This window comes from Scyliorhinus canicula, chromosome 2 (assembly GCF_902713615.1).
Source record: "Scyliorhinus canicula chromosome 2, sScyCan1.1, whole genome shotgun sequence".
Lineage (NCBI taxonomy): Eukaryota > Metazoa > Chordata > Chondrichthyes > Carcharhiniformes > Scyliorhinidae > Scyliorhinus > Scyliorhinus canicula.
The window spans coordinates 85,904,024-85,927,797 of record NC_052147.1 but is presented as its reverse complement, the minus strand read 5'-3'; the positions used below and the strand labels follow the sequence as shown (position 1 = coordinate 85,927,797).

The 23,774-nt window shown below is 46.8% G+C and overlaps 1 protein-coding gene across 11 annotated transcripts in view; it reads right to left on the bottom strand.

Annotated features, from left to right (window-relative positions):
- Nucleotides 1-23,774, bottom strand: part of LOC119955584 (BRD4-interacting chromatin-remodeling complex-associated protein-like) — a 358,633-nt gene that overhangs the window by 144,570 nt on the left and 190,289 nt on the right. For 5 of the 11 annotated variants that reach the window (XM_038781953.1, XM_038781925.1, XM_038782015.1 and 2 more), the window contains 5 exons: nt 17,544-17,755; nt 14,513-14,620; nt 11,480-11,525; nt 8,593-8,635; nt 3,343-5,379 (listed from right to left, as the gene is read on the bottom strand). In XM_038781953.1, coding sequence (XP_038637881.1) covers nt 3,343-5,379; nt 8,593-8,635; nt 11,480-11,520 — 2,121 coding nt within the window. In that variant the 5' untranslated portion in view covers nt 11,521-11,525; nt 14,513-14,620; nt 17,544-17,755. Of the gene's footprint in view, nt 1-3,342; nt 5,380-8,592; nt 8,636-11,479; nt 11,526-14,512; nt 14,624-17,520; nt 17,756-23,774 lie in introns of all 11 variants that reach the window. The other 6 variants (XM_038781963.1, XM_038781974.1, XM_038781991.1 and 3 more) reach the window with 6 other exon arrangements.

Genomic DNA, 23,774 nt, shown 5'->3' with positions numbered 1-23,774 from the left:
CTTGTAACTCTCAAGTGCCCTAACTGAGCCTTCATGTCTCATCCTAACATAAGCCTTCTTCTTCCTCTTGACAAGTGCTTCAACTTCCTTAGTAAACCACGGTTCCCTTGCTCGACAACTTCCTCCCTGCCTGACAGGTACATACGTATCAAGGACATGCAGTAGCTGTTCCTTGAAAAAGCTCCACATTTCGATTGTACCCATTCCCTGCAGTTTCCTTCCCCATCCTATACATCCTAAATCTTGCCGAATAGCATCATAATTGCCTTTCCCCCAGCTATAATTCTTGCCTTGCGGTATATACCTATCCCTGCCCATTGCTAAAGTAAACATAACCGAGTTGTGATCACTATCAGCAAAGTGCTCACCTACATCTAAATCTAACACCTGGCCGGGTTCATTACCCAGTACCAAATCCAATGTGGCCTCGCCCCTTGTTGGCCTGTCTACATACTGTGTCAGAAAACCCTCCTGCACACACTGTACAAAAACTGACCCATCTATAGTACTCGAACTATAGTATTTCCAGTCAATATTTGGAAAGTTAAAGTCCCCCATAACAATTACCCTGTTACTCTCGCTCCTGTCAAGAATCATCTTTGCAATCCTTTCCTCTACATCTCTGGAACTCTTCGGAGGTCTATAGACAACTCCCAACAGGGTGACCTCTCCTCTCCTGTTCCTAACCTCGGCCCATACTACCTCAGTAGACGAGTCCTCAAACGTCCTTTCTACCGCCGTAATACTTTCCTTGATTAACAATGCCACACCCCCCCCCTTTTACCATCTTCTCTGTTCTTACAGAAACATCTAAATCCTGGAACCTGCAACAACCATTCCTGTCCCTGCTCTACCCATGTCTCCGAAATCGCCACAACATTGAGATCCCAGGTACCAACCCATGCTGCAAGCTTACCCACCTTATTCCGGATGCTCCTGGCGTTGAAGTAGACACACTTCAAACCAGCGTCTTGCTTGCCGGTGCCCTCTTTCGAACTTTTAACCCTATCCCTGACCTCACTACTCTCAACATCCTGTACACTGGGACTACAATTTAGGTTCCCATCCCCCTGCTGGATTAGTTTAAACCTCCTCGAAGAGCACTAGCAAATCTCCCCCCCAGGATATTGGTACCCCTCTGGTTCAGGTGAAGACCATCCTGTTTGTAGAGGTCCCACCTACCTAGACTCATGTAACTTTATTTTTTCACTGCGTGTTGGTGTATGTACTAAACAAGTCGACGCTATGTATATTTGGACAAGGGAAGAGATGGGACTTTCACTTGCAATGATAGTTCTTTGGGGCTTGGGTGTGTATGCAGGGTTTGTGTGCTAAAGGGGATTTCTTGATTTTCCTGGGACTGGGCAAGGGGGAAGGAGACCCGGGCGGGGGCCTCCACGCTGGCCGGTTAAAGCCAGCCAGTGAATGGGAGTGAGGTGGGGGGAGGGGCTTCCGGCCATCGGTGCCTGGCAGAATAGGTTTTGGTGAGTCTAGCCGGGGTGAAAAGTTGGGGGAAGGAACTGAGGTTGGGGGGAGTTTACAAGAGAAAGTGGAGGGGAGGAGTCTGGGAGGGGGGTGGGGGGTGTCTACAATTCATGGGTGTCATTCACAGTACTCTTTCGGGATTGGGTGATGTTAAATATTAGGGGAGGGGGTTGGGAGGCTGGACTATACATGTCAATGGTGATTCCTGATTTATTTTTATTTTTCCCTTTTTTTTTCCACCTTGGGAGGGTTTGTTTTATTTGATGCTTATATTGTCAGGTGGGCCGTTGTTTGGGGTGGTGGGAGGATGGGATTGTTGTTGTTATTGACATTGTATTTGTTACCGTTTACTTGTTTGTTGGTGGGGTGTAAATTCTGAAGAAAATGTGAAAATGGAGAATAAAAATATTAAAATTTCACCATCTGCCATGGTGGGATGCAAATCCGTGGTTCCAGAGCATTTTCCTGGATCTGGATTATTGCCCAGCGATAATACCACTGTGCCACCGCCTCCCTCACCATTCCTTCTCGGTCAATGGATCAAAATCCTGGAACTTCCTAACAGCACTCGACTGTGCCTACATCAAATGGACTGCAGCGGTTGAAGATAGCAGCTCACCACTTGCTTCTCAAGGGCAGTTAGGAATGAGAAATAAATGTTGGGAGCTTACTGCAACACCCGCATCCTATCAAAGAATTTTAAAAATAGACTTGTAGATTTAAGAGAAATAACTTAACCTGCACATTTTTGGACTATGGAAGAAACCCCACACAGACATGGTGCAAACTCCTCACAATCACCTCAGGCAGGAATCGAACACAGGTCCTTGGCACTGTGAGGTAGCAGTGCTAATCGCTGAACCGGGGGACAAAGGTCAAGGTAACATGAGGTGGCTCTCATTGACATGCTGAGTTTGGAGGGTGCATACGGAGAAAGCTGTAAATTGCGAGCTAGGACGGGGGAACTTTATCTCAGTTTGATAAAGGAAAGGAGGCAGTGGATTAAATGATCTTTACATAGAATTTACTGCATAGAATCAGGCTATCCAGCCCATCGAGTCCAGGCTGCTGTTTAGGTCCATGAGCCTGCATCCACCCCTCTACATCAACATACATCATATTCCTTTCTCCCTCATGTGCTTAACCAACTTCCTCTTAAATTCATCTATGCTATGCATCTCAACCATTCCATGTGGTAGCACATTCCATACAATAATAATCTTTATTAGTGCCACAAGTAGGCTTACATTAACATTGCAATGAAGTTACTGTGAAAATCCCCTAGTCGCCATACTTAGGCGCCTGTTCTGGTACACTGAGGGAGAATTCAGAATGTCCAATTCACCTAACAATCACTCGGGAATTGTGGGAGGAAACCGGAGCACCCGGAGAAAACCCAAGCAGAAATGGGGAGGACATGCAGACTCCGCACAGACAGTGACCCAAGTGGGAATTGAACCCGGGTCCCTGGCGCTGTGAAACAACAGTGATAACCACTGTGCTACCGTGCCGCCATTCTCACCACATTGGGAGAATAAGCATATTCTGAATTCCTCATTGGATTTATTAGTAACCATTTCTATTAACATCTTCAAGCTCTGGTACAATCATCTTCTCCATGCCTATGCTGTCAAATCCCTTCATAATCTTTAAAACCTCTGTCAGATCATCCACCATTTATTTTTCTGGGGGAAGAGCAGAAGCCTCTCTGATCCTTCAAGTTAGGTGTAATGTCTCAGTTCTGATTACATACTTATAAATATGCTCCAGAGCTAGAAGGCCAGCATGTCTTACCTTCATGAGCAAAAGCTAGCAAGGAGTGTATCAATGTATCTGTTATAATGTCATGGTACTGACCTGTTGGAAAAGCAAAAGCTGGTCGGCATTGAGTGCTGATCCTATGCCTTGCTGCTTGATGGATTTGTCAGTATTTTCAGCTAAGGTGCTGTTTGGTTGCGAGGTTGCAGCTGATAGTGGAGCAGACTGCTGAATTTCCACCAATTGAGACTGAGATTGGGTCTGAATACGGCGATGGCACTGGGGTGGAGCATGTGACTGCTGTAGTCCAAGAGTTGGTGTTAACTCGGCATCAGTGGAAGGCTGTGACTTCACAATATTGCTCTTGGGAGAACTGATGCTCACCTGCTGAACATTAATGGATGGCCCTATAGGGCCAGTGCTGTTGAGCACAGTTATTTGATTTGGCAATGAGACACCCTGTACGACAGTTGGGCCAGACTGCACTACCGTGCGTTGACCAGACGGGTGAGACTGTGAAGCAAAGCCGGCACCGAGCTGGCTGGGTATTTGAAGTATTGTAGATGGAGCTAGCTGGCTGGGCTGCAGTTGTAACGGTCCGGATAATATATGAGCTGTTCCTTGGCCGACCGTCAGCTGTGTGTTTGACGCTGCAAAAACCTGGCCAAAGTTAGTCTGGCTAGTAATCAATTGTCCTGCCACATGTTGGGTAGTTAGGATCTGTGCAGATAAGGGCTGGTTGCTGACTAATTGACTAGAAGATCCCTGACGCCCCATAACACGATTTGTGGCTGGCTGTCCTGGGTGACTCGGTGTTGCTGCACTTTGACCAGTCAACATAGTTGCAGGTTGAATTGAAGAAAGTGGCTGGGGAATGCTGCCTGCTGCTGCATTGGCCAATTGCCCGGGTAAAATAAACTGGCTTTGACCTGGGATTACAGCCTGAGGTACTGACTGAGGCTGGATTACTATACTACTCCCCTGGTTTAGAACCTGAACATTGACTGATTTGCCCATGTTGGACTGCACTTGTTGAGGTTGTTGTTTGATCAGATTGGCGGCAATAGACTGAGCAACTGTCGGGCCTTGCGTTGATAGCAGGACATTCTGACCCGAGGCTCCCGCTACAAATGTCAAGTTCTGTTGAGCTTTCTGTTGCTGTAGTGTGGTTTCTGTTTGAATTTTTAATGCTGTCTGAAGGGCAGAAGAGTTTGGGCTAAATGAAGGCTTTGGGCTTATCTGGACGAGTTTGGGTTGGATATTCACACGATGCTTTGGCTGAATTGGAGTCGCCGTCCTCTGAATAATTTGGGTCAATACTGGGGTATGAACCACCTGGCTACTGATGGTTGGCCTAACACCAACCTGTTGTGTTGATTGTGTAAGATTTGTGTTGGCAAAGAGAGAGTTTCCATTTAGATTGGTGCTTGTGACAGTCTTTTGGAACGGTGAAGAAATTGATGAACCAAGTGTCACTTGACACTCTGAAGGCGAGGCTGAAAGGTAACTCTCTGAAGGAGGAGCAGACATCTGTGATGTCAGGCCGGGTTTGGCAAACAATCCTTGCTGATGGTGCTGACCAATAGACATCATGGCAGCTTGGCCACCATGTTGGTCAACCATCTGAATCTGACCAATGTTGCAGGCTCTGGGGCTGCCATTGGTCTGAATGCTGGCTATTGGTTGTATCGCAACACTATTCAATCCAACTTGCTGAATCAAGCGTTGTACACTAATGGTTTTATTGACAAACTGAGTATTCACTTGTTGAAGCAGAGGCTGTTGTGCGATTACGGCAGTTTGCTGTTGCTGGGCCAAGCCACTGAAATCTGTGCCAACACTCCCGAGGAGCTGGGGGCTGCTCTCGGTAAGTTGGTTTGTAGAGTGCGGGTGGGAGTAGGGTTGTATCTGTAGCACATTGGCCGCCAGGTCAGCTTCCTCTTGCAACGTCTGCTGCGTGATGTTGGCCTCCTGCAAACTCTGCTGCAAGATATCGCAGGGCTCCTCCGCATTCTGCGGAACGCCAGAACTACCTGGTGACCCAAGGATGTCATCTTCAAGGAAGGAGATGTCAACGCAGCTTGTGGATGAGGACACCTGGCTGTTGATTCCTTCACTGGCCGATGCTAGCTGGCCCTGAAACCGAGAAAGACATTTTAGTTCTTATATAAATGGTCAAATGTTGAGAGGGGTTTGGGAAGGAATGGGTCAATCAAAAGAAAGACATAGAGGAGCAAAGCACGTGAATCAGGGATCCCAAAATAACACAGATCTAGTCAATCTTTTCCGATCTGTTGCAAAATGAATTTTCATTCCTAACACAAAAAGGGATCAGTGACTGGCTTCCACTTGCTGTCAGCTTAATTCATGGCCCATGTTCCATTTTCTGATTTCTCCTCCCTTTTACGTATCTCTGCATCAGCTCTTAATCGGGTGCGTCGCCAGGCTGACTAAAACTGGCAAGTCTAGAACAAAACTAAAATTAACCAACTCCCAGGATCCACGACTAGTCACATCTCCTGTACGATGTTACAAAGAGAAAAACAAATAATGGGCTCACACTGTGACAAGGAGTTGTCTGTCAGTCTCTCGTGCCCCTGTAAAATCTTTGATGGAGCCACTAATTAGTGGCATTCCACCCACTCTTTCCTTATAACCATGTAAACCTATCCTTGAAGTATCTTTCCAATTGTCTTAGGAATGTTATTATTCGGGGCGGCAAGGGCGGCATGTGGCGCAGTGGATAGCACTGGGACTGCGGCACTGAGGAACTGGGTTCGAATCCCGGCCCTGGGTCCGAATCCCGGGGCCCTGGGTCACTGTCCGTGTGGAGTTTGCATATTCTCCCCATGTCTGCGTGGGTTTCACTCCCACAACCCAAAGATGTGCAAGTTAGGTGGATTGGCTACACTAAATTGCCCCTTAATTGGAAAAAAATAAATAATTGGGTACTCTAAATTTATTTTAAAAAAGAAAAAAAAATTATTAGGGGCGGCTGGGTGGCGCAGCGGTTAGCACGGCTGCCTACGGCACTGAGGTTACAGGTTCGATCCCAGCCCCGGGTCACTGTCCGTGTGGAGTTTGCATATTCTCCCCGTGTCTGCGTGGGTTTCACCCCCACAATCCAAAGATGTGCAGACTACGTGAATTAGCCACGCTAAATTGCCCCTTAATTGGAAAAAATAATTGGGTCTTCTAAATTTATTTTTATAAAAGAAAAAAGGAATGTTATTATTGAAACTTCCACCCCTTTTGCATTAAGTGCGTTCCAGACTATAACAACTCATACAAAAAAGCCCTCTTGTTATTTTGCAGTTCCTCTTCCTTACTTACTCTTATCAAAACGATTCATAATTTTGAACACTTCTATAAAATCTCCTCTTAATCTTCTCTGCTCTATGTTAACTTGGTGGCACTAGAGTGGACTAATGTTCTGAAGATGGGAGTTCAAATCCCATCATGGCAGCTGGGGGAATGTAGATTCCATTAACTAATATTTCTGGAATAAAATGCTAAACTCATTAATAATGATTATGAAACTAACAGATGAAATGAAATGAAATGAAAATCGCTTATTGTCACGAGTAGGCTTCAATGAAGTTACTGTGAAAAGCCCCTAGTCGCCACATTCCGGCGCCTGTTCGGGGAGGCTGGTACGGTAATGCCATTGAAAGTCATGGGGAGATGGTTACGTTCTCTCTTGTTAGACATGGTCAATACCTGGCACTTACGTAACGTTAATGTTACTTGCCACTTATCAGTACAAGCTTCAATGTTGTCCAATTCTTGCTGCATATGTACAAACTGCTTCGATACGGTGTTATGGGCCAGGGTTTAGAGAATCCCAAAGTGTATCATGGAGTTCATCTGACCCACAACTTTTAATAGATTGTGGTATGGGGAGAACACGGCCCACTACAGGTGGGGTACAGAAGAAATCCCAATTTGTTATGGGCCAGGGTTTAGAGAACCCCAAAGTGTATCATGGAGTTCACCTGACCCACAACTTTTAATAGATTGTGGTATGGGGAGCACACGGCCCACCCTACAGGTGTGGTACAGCAGAAATCGAAAAGTATTTTCTAAAGCAAAACAATGTTTATTCTATGAACTCAGTTAACCTTTTTAAAACATACAGTGAACATCTTAGCAACCATCAATTCAAATACAACCCCCAAAGAATACAACACTAAGTAATCCTTAAACTTTCCTTTTAACACCCATAAGACATAAAAAAACTTTTAACAAAAGCACATCAGGTTTAAATTCACTAGGTTAGCACTCTGATTTCACCAAATGATCAAGAGATAGTCTTTACATAGCAGAGAAAACAACATTACACCTTCTGTGGCTGGCTGCAGCTTCAATACTAAAAAAAAACAAAAAATACAGACACACCCAAGCTTTTCTCAAAGTGAAACTAAAAAAGAGCCTCAGCTCAGCTCCACCCACACTCTGACATCACTGCAGTAATAAACACCCATTTCTTAAAGGTACTCTCACATGACAACAGACAGACTATTGTTAGATGTAGTTAACCTCCCAAAGCCTGTCCACCATCTATAAGGCACAAGTCAGGAGTGTAATGGGATACACTCTGTTCCTGAAGGAGGGCAGCTTCAGCAACACTCAAGAAGCTCAACACGATCTAAGATAAAGTAGCCAGCGCATCCACCACCTTCAGCATTCACTCCCTTCCCCACCAGCACAAGGTGGCAGCAGTGTATATCATCTACAAGATGCACTGCAGCAACTCACCAAAGCTCCTCAGACAGCACCTTCCAAACTCATAACCTCTTACATTTAGAAGGGCAAGTCTCCCCGTGTCTGCGTGGGTTTCACCCCCACAGCCCAAAGGTGTGCAGGGTAGGTGGATTGACCACACTAAATTGCCCCTTAATTAGAAAAAAAATTAGAGACTCTAGATTTTAAAAAACATTTAGAAGGGAAAGGGCAGCAGATGTATGGGAACATCATCACCTGCAAGCTCCCCTTCAGGGTATACATCATTCTTACTTGAAACTATAATCGCTATTCCTGCACAATCATTGGATCAAAATCTTGGAACTTCTTCCTTAACCCTATGGGAATATCAACACTGCATGGACTGCAATAGTTGAAGAAGATGGTTCACCATCACCTTCTCTCAAGTGCAATTATGGATGGGCAATAAAGGCTGGCCTTGCCAGTGATGTTCACATCCGAGTGACAAATAAAAATAATCCCCGCTTCTGCATTCACTCCACATAATTGAAGTTCTTCATCACTGGTACTATTCTAGTAAATCTCCAAGGTTATTATTAATGGAGAATACTTCAGAGGAAGTAAAATGGATGGGCATGTACTAACCTTGTCACTTCCATGCAGAAAGTCATTCAGGGCTTGAGGATCACTGGAGCACAGAACAGAAGATAATTTTAAATGTTGTGGTTTTACTGAAGGAAGTCTATCATTAAATATACTGTGGGGTGGGGTGGGAAACATCATAGGAGAATGATTTGAGATTCCCTGATAGTCACTTGGTAGTACAGAACCTGAGTATAGCTGGGGAAAAAAAGAGACACGTTGTTGAATCGCTTCATCAGGCCTGACATAAGAATGCCAAATTTCAATGAGTAACAATTTATTTGCATGAGAAAAACATGCTGATTGGTAAATCAACTCTAAAGGGTCAGTTTGCCAAGGAGAAAACAAGGGCACTACTGTCCGACATGCTTTTGCTTAATTCAAAAATGACACAATGCGTGGACATGTTCCTTTTGTCTGCAGAGGACAGGTCCCTACATGTATTTCTCATTCAGTATAAATTGTTGTTCCCTTTGAAATTTGGCCCTCTAATAATGTCTGTCCTGATGAGTGCAAGGTGAGGAGCTTTGACAGCTGGTCTCTTTTTTCAGCAATACTCAAGTTTCCTGATAGTTTATTCACTCAATTTATGTACAGCTATAACACACAATCAAAAGGTTATTTGGCTGTTGCGTCTTTTATCTCAGGCGGCTAAAATGCAAAGGATAGGAAGTGAAACGGAGTTGTAGAGAGCATTGATTAGACCCAATTGGGGTAACTGCATCCAGATCTCAGCACGTACCTCAGGAAGGATATACTGGCCTTAGAGAGGATACGGCAGAGATTTACCACAATGATGCAGACATCCAAAAGTTAAATTATGAAGAGGGGTTGGCTTGCATTCCCTCTGATTTAGATGGTTGAGGGGTTACTAAAATTAATTATTTCCTCTGATAGGAGAGTCCGCAGCAAAGGAGCATAAACTTCAAAATTAGAGTTGGGCTAGCATTTGTAAAGGATAGGCCATGTCTGACAAACCTGATTAACTATTGTAAGGAGGTATCTAAAGTGGTGAAAGGGAGACTATGTATTTTTATTCTATAGATGACCAGAAGCATTTGATGAAGTCCCTCATAGGATGCTGTTAGTTAAAGGCAGCCCAAGAAATTAAAGGCAAATTATAGACCAGGTTAGATAGTTGAGCAGGTACTCTAGTGGACATGTACTCAAATGGGCAGGTGCCCCAAAAGGATCAGTGTCAGAGCCTCAACTATTCATTGTATTCATTAATAACTTTGCTGTTGGGATAGAAAGCCACATTGGCAATTTTCCCAATGATACCAAGACACTAACACTGTAAGCAATGTCGGTGGAAGTGCAATATTACAAAGAGATACTGGCACATTTAATAATCAAAATCTTTATTGTCACAAATTGGCTTGCATTAACACTGCAATGAAGTTACGGTAAAAAGCTCCTAGTCGCCACATTCTGGCGTCTGTTCGGGTACACCAAGGGAGAATTCAGAATGTCCAATTCACCGAACAAGCACATCTTTCATGACTTGTGGGAGGAAACCGGAGCACCCGGAGGAAACCCACGCAGACACACAGAGAACATGCAGACTCCACACAGGCAGTGACCCAAGTGGGAATCAAACGTGGGACCCTGGCACTGTGAAGCAACAGTGCTAACCACTGTGCTGAGAAAAGCTTTGGCAAATGGGTTTCAATTTCGACAAATGTGGAATTATCTACTTTAGACTTCAAATGGATTAAACAGGATATGTCCTCAATGGTCCAGAGAGACCTGGGGTCCAAATACATTACTTTTATTACATTGCATAGGGGAGTGCGCAGCAGGACCTGGGTGTCCTTGTGTACCATTCGCTGAAGGTAAGCATGCAGGTACAGCAGGCGGTAAAGAAGGCTAATGGTATGTTGGCCTTCATTGCAAGAAGTTTCGAGTGTACAAGCAGGGATGTGTTGCTGCAATTATACAGGGCCTTGGTGAGGCCACACCTGGAGTATTGTGTGCAGTTTTGGTCTCCTTCTCTGAGGAAGGGTTTTCTTGCTCTCCAGGGAGTGCAGCAAAGGTTTAACAGACTGATTCCAGGGATGGCGGGACTGTCATATGAGGAGAGATTGACTATGTTGGGATTGCTCTCGCTGGAGTTCAGAAGAATGAGCTCATGGAGACCATGGAATTCATTACCACAGGAAGTAATTGATGCTAAACATTTGAATATATTCAAGAGGCGGCTAGATCTAGCACTCGGGGATAATGGGATCAAAGGCTATGGGGAGAAAGCAGGATTAGGCTATTGAGTTGGATGATCAGCCATGATCGTGATGAATGGCGGAGCAGGCTCGAAAGGCCAAAAGGCCTCCTCCTGCTCCTATCTTCTATGTACCTATGTATTTTAATGGATCAAAATAAAAAACGAAGGAACACTGGTCTTTATATGTAGAGGACTAGAATACAAGGGTGTTCAAGGTCATGCTTCAGTTATAGAAAGCCCTTATTAGACCAAAGCTGGACTACTGTGAGCAGCCTGGGATTGACATATGGAATTGAAGTATAGATCACTATGGTCTAAATTAATGATTGAACAGGTTTATGGGGCTGAATGGCCTCCTCCTGTTCCAATGTTTTATGTGCCTATTTTATCACTGCTGCTTTAACTGCATCCAGTAATTTGCTGAAAGTACAGATTTAGGCTTTTTTCAATCCCAGCTGGCAATTTAATGAACTAAATTAATTTATGGTATGAAAGCTTTTTTTAAATCACTGCCAAATACCCAAGATTAAGACTGCAAATACAAAGTTTGAAATGTACTTCACCTGTTTAAGTAAAGCACCTAACCAAAAACACTCTAAAACACATTCATGGTGACAGATACATTAAGTTTATTATTTTGATCAAATATTTTTAATAAGACAAACTTACCAAATAACATCCAGCAAACACCTGCCATCTTCATCATCCATGACAACTGTGGAGAAAGACATTTAATTCATTAAATGAATAACTAGAATATTCCCCACCAACATTTAATCACACACTTGTAAGATTCCTCATCATTTATATGAATTTCTTTATTATATATACATACTCTGGATATACATCTATTTAAAAAATAACTTTTCAATGTGATGGTGATGGAACCTGAAGACTGGAATAAGATGCTGGAAGGCACATACACAAAAACAAGGAAGGGAAAGTCCAGCTATTCGATCAACCTGCCCCACGCTCAATGGCCTTAACATTATAACTAAACATTTCTTCCTTCTCCTAATCCTCCTCCGACCCCTTCGTCACAACGTTGAGAGTAGAAAAAAGAGAAAAACTCAAGACAGAAAGGGAAAAAAAAGGAAAATTTCCCTCCAATCCGTCAGCTGATTGAAACCAGCCCATGCCAGGAAGAAGCGAGGTTAAATTTCTACCCTTTGCTGAGTTAGCTAATTTCAGAAAGGTTAGACATCGGGGTCTAGCAATGTTCCTGTATGAGAACGAAGGAATAAAATCCTGTTTTCACTCCCTCAATTCCAATTATCCAAATAGAATCAGAGAATCCCTACAGTGCAGAAGGAGGCCATTCGACTCATCGAGTCTGCACTTACCTTCTGAAAGGGCACCCGACCTCGGCCCACCACCCCGATCCCCATAACACAGTAAACCCCACCTAACATTTAGACACTAAGGGACAATTTAGCATGGCCAATCCACCTAACCTGCACATCTTTGGGCTGAGAGAGGAATCTGGAGCACCCGGAGGAAACCCACGCAGACACAGGGAGAAAGTGCAAACTCCACAAAGAAAGCCGATATAAGCAGTCCACTCCCCCCACACACTCATTCCAGGCTGGAATTGAACCCACGTCCTTGGCGCTGTGAGACAGCAGTGCTAACCACTGTGCCGCCCCTGATCTAAAGCATGAACATGGTAAATAAACAAAGTGAGTTGTTGTGATCTGGAATGTGTTGCATGAAAGAACGGTGGAAGCAGATTAAATAGTAACTATCAAAAGAGCAGTGGAAAAATACTTAATGGAAAAAATCTGCAGGGCTTGGGGAAAGTGCAGGAGACTGGGATTTAATGGTTAGTATGATCAAAGAATGGGTATAGGCACAATGGGCCGAATGGCCCCGTTATGTTCTTTAATCCTACGAGATTTAATTTTTACATTAATACAGTACAAAACGCATAGGCATGGAATTAAAATCAAAAGCATCACACCAGTTTTCTGAAAGTCACTACATTTTCAGCATTCACAACTAAATCAGATAAAGCATTCCAATTGTATGGGATTTTTTTTTACGAAAATCAAGGCGTGCACCAAATGTCTGTAGGGTGTAATTGACAGTAAATTACTTTTACGGTTTACAAGTAATATGGCTATATATGGGCAGCACGGTAGCATTGTGGATAGCACAATCGCTTCACAGCTCCAGGGTCCCAGGTTCGATTCCGGCTTGGGTCACTGTCTGTGCGGAGTCTACACATCCTCCCCGTGTGTGCGTGGGTTTCCTCCGGGTGCTCCGGTTTCCTCCCACAGTCCAAAGATGTACAGGTTAGGTGGATTGGCCATGCTAAATTGTCCTTAGTGTTGGGTGGGGTTACTGGGTTATGGGGATAGGGTGGAGGTGTTGACCTTGGGTAGGATGCTCTTTCCAAGAGCCGGTGCAGACTCGATGGGCCGAATGGCCTCCTTCTGCACTGTAAATTCTATGTAAAATCAATTTATTAACTTGAACGAAATCAAAAATTAATCTTCTCTTCACTAAAGATGGTAATCGAAGAATTCTTAAACGTTCTTCATAAGGCTTCATATCTTACATTTCTTTGGTGACACATCTTTGCACTCTCTCTATGAGCTGTATATCTCTTTGAAAGTGCGGATTCCAAATTGTGGTTGTATTCTCCAGATGCCCAGCTGCTTATAGAGTTTAAGATAAACACTGACATCCCGACTCAAACAGGATGCATTCAACGCTCTGTCTGCTGTGCTGCCTGAGCCACATCAAATTACAAGTCACACTCAACTGCTTTTCAGTGGTTGAATGTTCTAAAGGCTGGCCATCAATATGATCCTGTGAATTAGGATTATTGTGGTCAAAATGGAAAACTGACCATTTTGCGGTGGCACAAACTCCTGTCCCATCTCCACAACCCCCCCGCAACCCCCAGCCAACCACCAATTCCCATGGCCTACAGGTGTGTGGGATGGGGGTTGGTGCATGGGACATGGTGCTGGCTACTCACCCTGGCTGACCTGAGGAGGCCTGCAGCTTTTTCCAGCACTGCTGGTGGTAGGCCCATGGTCTCTGCCATCTGTGCCACAGGTGGAAGCTTCCTTCCCACCTGGGGGTACAGGGCACTCCGCCTCTTCTCCATGGCGTCCACCAGGATCTCAAGCTCCGCATCTGCAAAACGGGGTGCCGCTCTTCGGGTTGCCATCTTGTTGGCTGGAATGAGTGTGTGGGGGTAATGGAGTGCTTATATCGGCTGCAGCCTCTCGAGTGCCAATCCCAATACCAGTGAATCAGACACCGATTTTCATTGGAACAGCTCTAGTTCCACATGGCACCGGTGCGAGCCCATTAACGGATCGTGAATTGCTCCGGGACCGACATCGCTTCTGACGGTTGCAGAACACCACCGATTCAGTACTGCCGTCAGGTCTTAGTCTCTGAAATAGGTTATCTCGCCCAAGGGGATATACTAGTGTCTTTCCTCATCTAATTTCGACTCTTTTATCTGTCTCTCTGTACTAAACTAGCAAGCTCTGATAAAGACTGCCAATACTTCATACCCCTTCTCTACCATTACCTTCTGAAAATCCTCTAACTCAGGAAATTTTCTGAACCGCATCAGCATAGGTGGTGTCTCGATTGGTACCCTCCCTGACCCATGTATCTCAGGTCTTTAATGCTACAGAGTAATTTTGTGTCATTCTACAGTGACAGTCTTACACTTACACTGGCGATGTCCTACACAGCTCCTGCAACTGCCCAGAGCAGTCAAATCGTGTGGCGTGACGCCAAATCCAGGGGGTAACGGAAGAGCATGATGTCATCAGTGAACCTCTGCTGGCAGACAAATAAAGCTTCCTAAGTTTTTGTACAAATGTCAGAATAATTTGAGGATTCAACATGCTTTAAAAGTTATCCTGAGGAGCTTCAGTCCTATAAAGTGGAAGAGCTTTGTGGGCTCCCACAACTCGGAAAGCAAGAGGGCATGGGGCTTACCCAGACTGTCTGGAGCTGGGTTCAAAACCCTGCACCATCTGACCCAGAGCTTGGAATGTTATCACTGAATCACGGAATCTCGGGTCTTTCGACATTCCAAAAATTGCCACATCTGGACTCGGGACCACCTTCACCCGAAGACATCACATCAGCGAACCCCCCGTCAGAACATGTGGACATGGTTCACTGGCCCCGCGCACCACCCACACCAATCCTCCACCTCCTCAAAAAACCAGCTCATTCTGGCCACCGTCATATGCGCCCTGTGGACTACCTGGAACTGAATAATGCTAAGCCTAGCGCACGAAGAGGATGCATTCACACTTCTCAGAGCCTCCTCCCATAATGCAACCTCCAGCACCCTCCCCAACTATTCCTCCCACTTTCACTTATCTTCTCCTATCAGGGCACCTTTCCAGTCCATTAATTTGGTGTAAATCTCCAACACCCTGCCTTCACTAACCCCTGCCTTCTACACCACTTTGTCCTGCAACCCCAGGGATGGCAGGTCAGGAAAGGAAGGCACCTGTTTCCTCACATAGTCCCAAACCTGTAAGTACCGGAACCCATTCCCACTGGGCAGCTCATACTCCATACCAAACCCGCTAAGCTCAAAAGGCTGTCCCCTCCATGAGCAGGTTTCCAAACCCCTCGATCCCTGCCCGCCACTACCTCCAGAACCCTGCATCCTGCCCCCCCGGCACCCTGCGTCCTGCCCCCCAGAACAAACCTGTGATTCCCAGAAACCGGAGTCCAAACTGAGGCCCCCTTCAGTCTCAAGTGCTGATGCCACTGTCCCACACCCTCAGGGCTCCCACCACTACCGGACTTGTGGATAACTGGCCAGCGTGAACGGTAGAGGCGCCATCAACAGTGCTCCCAAGCTAGTGCTCTTACATAAGGCTGCCTCCATCTGCTCCCATACCAACTGCTCCCCCACTACCCACTTCCTTACCATGGCTATATTTGCTGCCCAGTAATAGTTCATTAAGTTTGGCAAGGCCTAGGCAGCACGATGGCACAGTGGCTAGCACTGCTGCCTACGCCGCTGAGGACTCGGGTTCGAAGCCCTGCCCTGGGTCACTGCCCGTGTCGAGTTTGCATATTCTCCCCATGTCTGCGTGGGTTTCACCCCCACAACCCAAAGATATGCAGGGTAAATATGCCATGCTAAATTGCCCCTTAATTGGAAAAAAATAATTGGGTGCTCTAAATTTATATTTTTAAAAAAGTTTGTCAAGGCCAGCCCGCCCCTCCCACATTCCCACTCCAGCAGCACCTTCTTCACCCAAGGGGCTTTCCTCACCCACACAAATCCCGAGATCAATGTATTGATTTTCCTAAAGAAGGCCTTTGAAAAAAAAAATCGGAAGGTTCTCGAACACAAATAGAAACCTCGGGACTCCGTCATCTTCACGGACTGCACCCACCCCACCAATGACAACTTGAGCACGCCACCTGGATGCCCAGTTACCTGAAACTCGCACCACTATCTTAAACGACAGCTCGCCCCACCTCCTCTCCTGCCACCTCGCATGGATCCGAAAGATCTCACTCTTGCCCATGTTAAATTGTACCCAGAGAACCGGCCGAATTCCACCAAAATGTCCATGATACCTCCAATACTTTCCATATGTAGAGCAACAGGTCATCCGCATATAGTGAAACCAGTCCTCTGGCACCTTTCCTGAGGCCAGAGAGGAATTCAAAATTTGGGTCAGAGCCCCTGCAATCTCCTCCCTCACTTCCCACAGCAACCTGAGACACAATTCATCCAGACTTGGAGATTTGTACACTTGAAGCCTGCCAACACCTCCAATACCTTGTCACTCCCTATGGCAATTTGCTCAAGAACCTCACAGTCTCTCTCCCAGAGTTCTACATCTACCTCCTCATTGTCTTTGGTGAAGACAGATATGAAGTGTTCATTCAACACCCTACCAATGTCCTCTGGCTCCACCCACAAATTTCTCTGTTGTTCCTAATGGGCCCTACTCTTTCTCTAGTAATCTTCTTCCCATTAGAAGTAGCATCATGAAAGATTGCAAATTCCAGAATGAGGAGATGAATATTTTAATATACTGATTTGTTGAGATCTGATATGGTATACACAGCCTGAAAGCAAGGAGGAATCAGGTTCAATAGTAACTACCATAGAATAGAATCCATAGTGTGCAGAAGGAGGCTATTTGGCCCATCGAGTCTGCATCGACCTCCAAGACAGTACCCTACCTCGGCCCACTCCGCCGCCCTATCCCCAAAACCTGTGGACACTAAGGGCAATTTATCATTGCCAACCCACCTAACCTGCACATCTTTGGACTGCGGGAGGAAACCGGAGCACCCAGGAGGAAATCCACGCGGACATGGGGAGAATGTGCAAATTTCACACAGTCATCCAAGGCTGTAATTGAACCTGGCGCTGTGAGGCATGCAATTTACAAAAGGAAATTGAATAAATACTTGAAAAAGGACATTTGCCGAGCTCTAAAAAAGGACAAGGGAATGAGACTAATTGAGCCAGCACAGCCACAATGGGCTGAAGGTGCTCTATCATTCTATGCAGATTCTCCTTTCATTGCCAATTGTTTGATGAAGGGAGAGAGGGAAAGGAAAAAAAAATAGCTGGACACCTACCAATGTGGATTCGGATTAGCTGATTAAATGTGGGACCCAGTCTTAAGATTGACCTCAATATAGGAGCACCTTAGAATCTTCATTGAACAGTCCATACTTACGGCAGCACGTACAAGAAACTCACATACTTCAGATGCCGCTCCATCCAGTGTAGATCAGCCCTGGGAATGCATTGACTGCATAGAAAGATTCACACAGTCCTCCCAATACTGTCTTCAACAATCCATCTTCCTTCTGGGCTTTGTCCAGATCCTGCTTATAAAGTTCATCAGATGACCACAAAGCATCTTCAAGTGGGGGCTTGAGAGGTTTTGAACTCTACTTCTATGTAAAAAACTAGAAACAACAATAAAACAATTTCTAACCTTCTTCCATATGTTATGTCCCAACATCATAGTGAAGAGTTTTCTTCAAAACATGAAATTGAAAGTGAAAATTAATTCATCAAATTAATCTTGAGACTGGAATAAACTAGGCATTCCATGGTTAAATTGTCTTTATACAACCTTTGTAGCAGCAACGCTTTGAACGGAATATAATTAGAAATATGGAGTACTTTTGGGCAACTATCTCTCATCTACATTAGGGTACAAGAGAAATCTTGCTACCTGATCATTCTCTCAGCATCTTGCCTGAATCCTTACATCACAACCTTCTTTCAATTATACGGAAACTATGATCCCTGTTCCTATTAAAAGCATAAGTTCCAAACACTACCGCACTACCAGCCCATGCTCCTCACCATTTTACTTTTGTTTCTCTAATTCATTCTATTCCCTAATTTTGCTGAATTTCTCATCTCCTATAATCTTAACTTCTACAATCTTTTAAAACTCACACTTGATAGCACCTCCGACCCTTCTCTCTTTAAGCCTCAATCCTTCATCTAGATTTTGTCTTAAATACTAGGTTCACAAGATGATACACCAGGTTTAATTAAGTTAGGGTAATTCAACAACTTGCATTTACCTAGCACCTTTACCATGGTAATAACGAATGGTGGAGCAGGCTTGAAGGGCTCCTGCTCCTATTTTCTACTTATTTTTTTTAATGGTGTTGCAGGCTGGGAGCTGATGTAGGTCAAGGAACACAGGGATGCTGGATGGACTAGGCTTTGGGCAAGTTAGGATACAAATTGGATAAGCTCAAATTCATAGAAGTCGAAGATAAACTAGCAAACCATTTTTGAGACTGGAGGTTAACAGATGAGCGGATGAGGCTTTACCAGGGACCTCACACCTGACCTACATGCGATTTTAAAAATATTTCATAGGGTGTGATTTTCGCTGTCAAGGCCAGTAATTGTTGACTTCCGATGGTGGCCATGGAGTGAGTGGTCGCACACAGGACAGCTTCGGCTCAAAGGCATTGTTATGAGCTCTTTTTACTCAAAAGCAGGGGTTTTCGACAGGAAAGTGGCGCTGAAGATGTGGAGGAGAAATTCCCCCCATGAGTGGCATGTCTGTTGGTTATCAGACCTGGCAGAAGAAGGTTAAAGACCTGGCCAAGGAACTGGGGAAGACCTATGGCTCAGTAGCAATTGAGAAGATGGCGGAGGGGGAAGGGTTGTCACAAGTTGGAAAAAGTTGGGGGTGGAGTATGCAGGAATCGTGATCTCAGACCATGCGCCGCACTGGCTGGAGATTAGACTTATATCAAGACAAGAGCAAAGGCCGGGATAGAGGTTAGATTCGGGGCTTTTGGCAGACAAGGAGTTCTGTGAGAAGGTGCAGTCAGTAATCAGAGACTAGGACGTCCGGTGGCGGCCATGAGGGAGTAGGACGCATATTTGGTGGCTCCCGCTCGTGACGGACCTTTTGGACCTTTTCCCCCGACTTTTTTTAGAATTTTGTTTGCGGGGTCAGTGATGGATGAGACGGTGATGAGGAATCCCACCCAGTATATGGAGACATGGTACAGAAGTGGACGTAAGGGAAGGAAGAACCAAATTGAGCAGGCACGTGTAGATTCTACAGTAAAGAAAAGCTTGGCGGATCTGCAGAGAACTGTCTCGGCGGCGCAGTGGACGCCGGACCAGCTGGTGGAGTTTATTCGGGAGGGCTTTGCCAAGCAAAAAAAAAGGAAATCCTGGACCCGTTCACTCGGGTGGAGCAGGGACTAGAACCCCGAGGTCGGGCGGTCCATAAGGTGGAGGAAACGGTGGCTGAACATGAGGAACACCTAACTGCGCTGGAGGCGCAGGTGGGGCTGATGAAAGTGCACCAGAAAAGGCTGCAAGACAAGGTGAAGGACCTAGAGAATAGGTCCCGCCGGCAGAACTTGAGGATCATTGGCCTCCCTGAGGGATGTGTGGGAACAGACGCAAGGGCTTATGTGGCGAGAGGTTAATGGGCAATGGGTCGTTTTCTAGACCCCTGGAAGTGGACAGAGTGCACAGAACGCTTGCGAGGTTGCCGCGGGCGAATGAGCCACTGAGGGCGATGGTGGTACAAAAGCATAGATTCCTGGATAAGGAACAGGTTTTGCGGTTGGCCAAGCAGACACAGAGCTGGAAGTGGGAGAATAACATTCTGCGCATCGACCAAGATCTGGGTGCGGACCTGGCCAAGAGAAGAGCGGGATTCAACTGAGAGAAATCGACCCTTTTCAAGAGAAGGTGAAGTTTGGTCTACTTTATCCAGCTCATTTATGGGTCACCCATGAAGAGCGGCAATTTTATTTTGAGTCACCAGATGAAACAATGGATTTTGTGAAAAGCAAAGGTCTAAATAGAGACTGAGGTGACTGATCTTTTCTGTCAGGACTCTGCTAAAATTGTTTACTCTTGCACTGCATGAGAAATGCCTTTTGCATCGTTTTTGGGCTGTTGCTAAGTTTTGTGAGTTAACTTTATACAGGTGGGAAAAGGGTGGGTGAATCTTTGATGTTTTTTCTTTGGGTGTGTTTGGGTGGAAATGTGCCTTTTGACTAGGTATGCCCGAGTGGGGGGAGGGGGAGGGAACAATAGGAGGTAAGATGTCTGGTGCCATGGGGGGTGGGAAGTCACCAAGTAAGCTGGGTGGGTTGGCTCACGGAAGCGCAGTGGGGGGGTGAGCAGATGTTATGTTTGTTGAAGGGGGTTGCATTTATTGTGCTGTTAACGGAGGGGGGGGGGTGGAAATTGCTCTGCTGACAGGGGTGGGACTGTTCGAGATAAATGGGAGGTCGAGGATGGAGGCTACCGAGGGCAGGCCAGAGGGAGCGCGGGCCACGAGCTGGAGGCTGGCCTAAGAAGGGGGATGGTTGATCGGCGGGAGGGGGTGAGAAGCCTCCCAACCAGGCTGATCATGTGGAACGTCAGAGGGCTGAATGGGCCGGTTAAGAGGGCTCGCGTAGGGCAACATGGTGGCACGATGGTTAACACTGCTGCCTCATGGCGCCGAGGTCCCAGGTTTGATCATGGCTCTGGGTCACTATCCGTGTGCAATTTGCACATTCTCCCCGTGTTTGCATGGGTTTCGCCCTCAGAACCCAAAAATGTGCAGGGTAGGTGGATTGGCCACCCTAAATTGCCCCTTAATTGGAAAAAATGAATTGGGTACTCTAAATTTTAAAAGAGAGCTCACATGTTCGCACATTTGAGGGGATTGAAGGCGGATGTGGTAATGTGGATGTGTGGAGACACACCTGAGGGTAATTGATCAGACCAGACTGAGGATGGGGTCGGGCAGGTATTTCACTCGGGGCTGGATTCTAAGTCTAGAGCGGTCACGAGCCTGATTAATAAGCGAGTGTCATTTGAGGCGGGGAGAATAGTTCCGGATGTGGGGGGTAGATATATCATGGTTAGCGGGACGCTGGAAGGGTTGCCGGTGGTGCTTGTGAATGTCGACGCACCAAACTGGGATGATGTGGAGTTTGTAAGATGGATGTTAGGGAAGATTCCGGATCTGGTTTCACACAAGCTGATCATTTGGGGGGGGGGGCCCAAACTGTTAGCTAAGACACTTCCGGTAGCGGCCATGACCAGCTAGGTCGCACACACGGCAGCTCCCGCAGGGACCGGGATTTCGGGCCGTTTAACGGGGCGGCGGTGGCACTTGAAGGGCGGGTACCAGCATGGAACGGACGCTGGAGAGATTCCCCCTGGTGTTGTATGGAGGGAACCAGGAGCGGGGCCGTAAAACGTGCAATGGCGGGGAGGAAGACAGAGCGGGCCCGGGAGGACAAAATGGCGGCCGGCGCGAATTGAGAAGCATGGGCCCAGTGGGCCAGAGAGCAGCAGGACATCTTACGGAGCTGTTTTGCGGAGCTAAAATCGGAGATGCTGGCCCCTATGAAGGCCTCCATGGAAAAGATGGTGGAGGTCCAGAAGGCACAGGAGAAGGCAATCAAGGAGGTGGAGAGGAAGGTGTCTGAGAACGAGGACGAGATCCTGGGCCTGGCGGTCAGGGTGGAGGCGCACGAGGCCTTACACAAGAGATGGCAGGAGAGGCTGGATGACCTTGAATACGGGTCTCGGAGTCACAATCTGCGGACCTAGGCCTCCCTGAAGGTGCGGAGGGAGCGGACGCGAGCACCTATGTGACCACAATGTTGGGTACGGATGTGCGCAGGGGCTTTCCCGCAGCCGTTGGAGCTGGATGGAGCGCATAGAGTCCTCGCCAGGAAGCCAACGGCGAACGAACCACAGAGGGCGATGGTTTTAAGGTTCCACTGCTTTACAGACAGGGAACGGGTCCTGTGGTGGGCAAAGAAGATGCGGAGCAGCAAGTGGGAGAGCGGCGAGATTCGCATTTACCAGAACCTGGGAACTGAAGTGGCGAGGAGGCATGCGGGTTTCAACCGGGCCAAGGCGGTACTCTACAGCAAAGGGGTGAAGTTTGGGCTCCTGCACCCGGCGAGACTTTGGATAACGTACCAGGACAGGCACCACTATTTTGATACGCCGGATGAGGCGTGGACATTCATTAGACATGAAAAGCTGGACTTGAACTAAGGGCCAGCTGCACATGGGAGAAACGCGTTGCTGGGGATGTGCAATCGGGGGTTGGCCTGGTGTAAGACTATTTGTAGAATTTAAGTTTTGTTTGCTTCTCTGTTATTGATTTTTGTTTCAGGGGGCGGGGTGACGCCCGGGCTGTGTTGTCCGGCGCTCAGGAACATAGAACAGTACAGCACAGAACAGGCCCTTCGGCCCTCGGTGTTGTGCCGAGCATTGTCCGAAACCAAGATCAAGCTATCCCACTCCCTGTCATTCTGATGTGCTCCATGTGCCTATTCAATAACTGCTTGAAAGTTCCTAAAGTATCCGACTCCACTATCACAGTAGGCAGTCCATTCCACATCCCAACCACTCTCTGAGTAAAGAACCTACCTCGGATATCCCTCCTATATCTCCTGCAGCACGTGGCTGCAAGGGGATCAGGGCTGGGATCTAAATATCCAAGGATATATGTCCTATCGAAAGGACAGACAGATGGGCAAAGGGGGCAGGGTTGCATTGTCAGTATGGAATGTAATTAAATCAATAGCAAGGAGCCATATAGGATCAGAAGGCATAGAATCTGTGTGGGTAGAGTTGAGGAATTGCAAAGGTAAATTATCCTGATGGCACTTGCCCTCTTACCCTGAGGGGGAGGAGTGGGGGGCCCAGAAGAGGAGACAATAGTAAGTTTGGAGATAGAGGCGGTAGCGGCCAGGGTCAGCATGGGTCAGCTGACTTACGGAAGCGCAATGGGGGGGAAATCAGTGCTGAGCAGGTGCTTGGCGGGGGGGGGACACGGGCACGTAGCTGGCCGTAAAAGGGAGATGGCCAGTCGGCCGGGGGGGTCAAACCCCTGTCCAGGCTGATCACGTGGAATGTGAGGGGCCTGAACGGGCCGGTCAAGAGGTCCTGAGGTCCCGCGTGATCTCGCATCTAAAGAGATTGAAGGCGGACGTGGCTATGTTGCAGGAGACGCACTTAAAACTCGCTGACCAGACGAGGTTAAGGAGAGGATGGGTGGGCCAGGTGTTTCATTCGGGGCTAGACTCAAAGACCAGAGGGGTGGCAATTTTGCAAACGTGTGGCGTTTGAAGCAGGGAGCATCGTGGCGGACAAGGGGGTTAGGTACATAATGGTGAGTGGCAAGTTACAGGGGGCCCCGGGTGGTGTTGGTGAACGTGTATGCCCCGAACTGGGATGATGCGGAGTTCATGAGGCACATTCTGGGTAAGATCCCGGACCTGGAGGCAAGTAACTTGATTATGGCCTGGGGGGGGAGAGAGAGAGAGAGAGAGAGAGAGAGAGAGAGAGAGAGAGAGAGAGAGAGGAGAGAGAGAAGAAGAAGAGAGAGAAGAGAAGAGAGAGAGAGAGAGAGAGAGAGAGAGAGAGAAGAGAGAGAAAAGAAGAGAAAGGGAGAAGAGAGAAAGA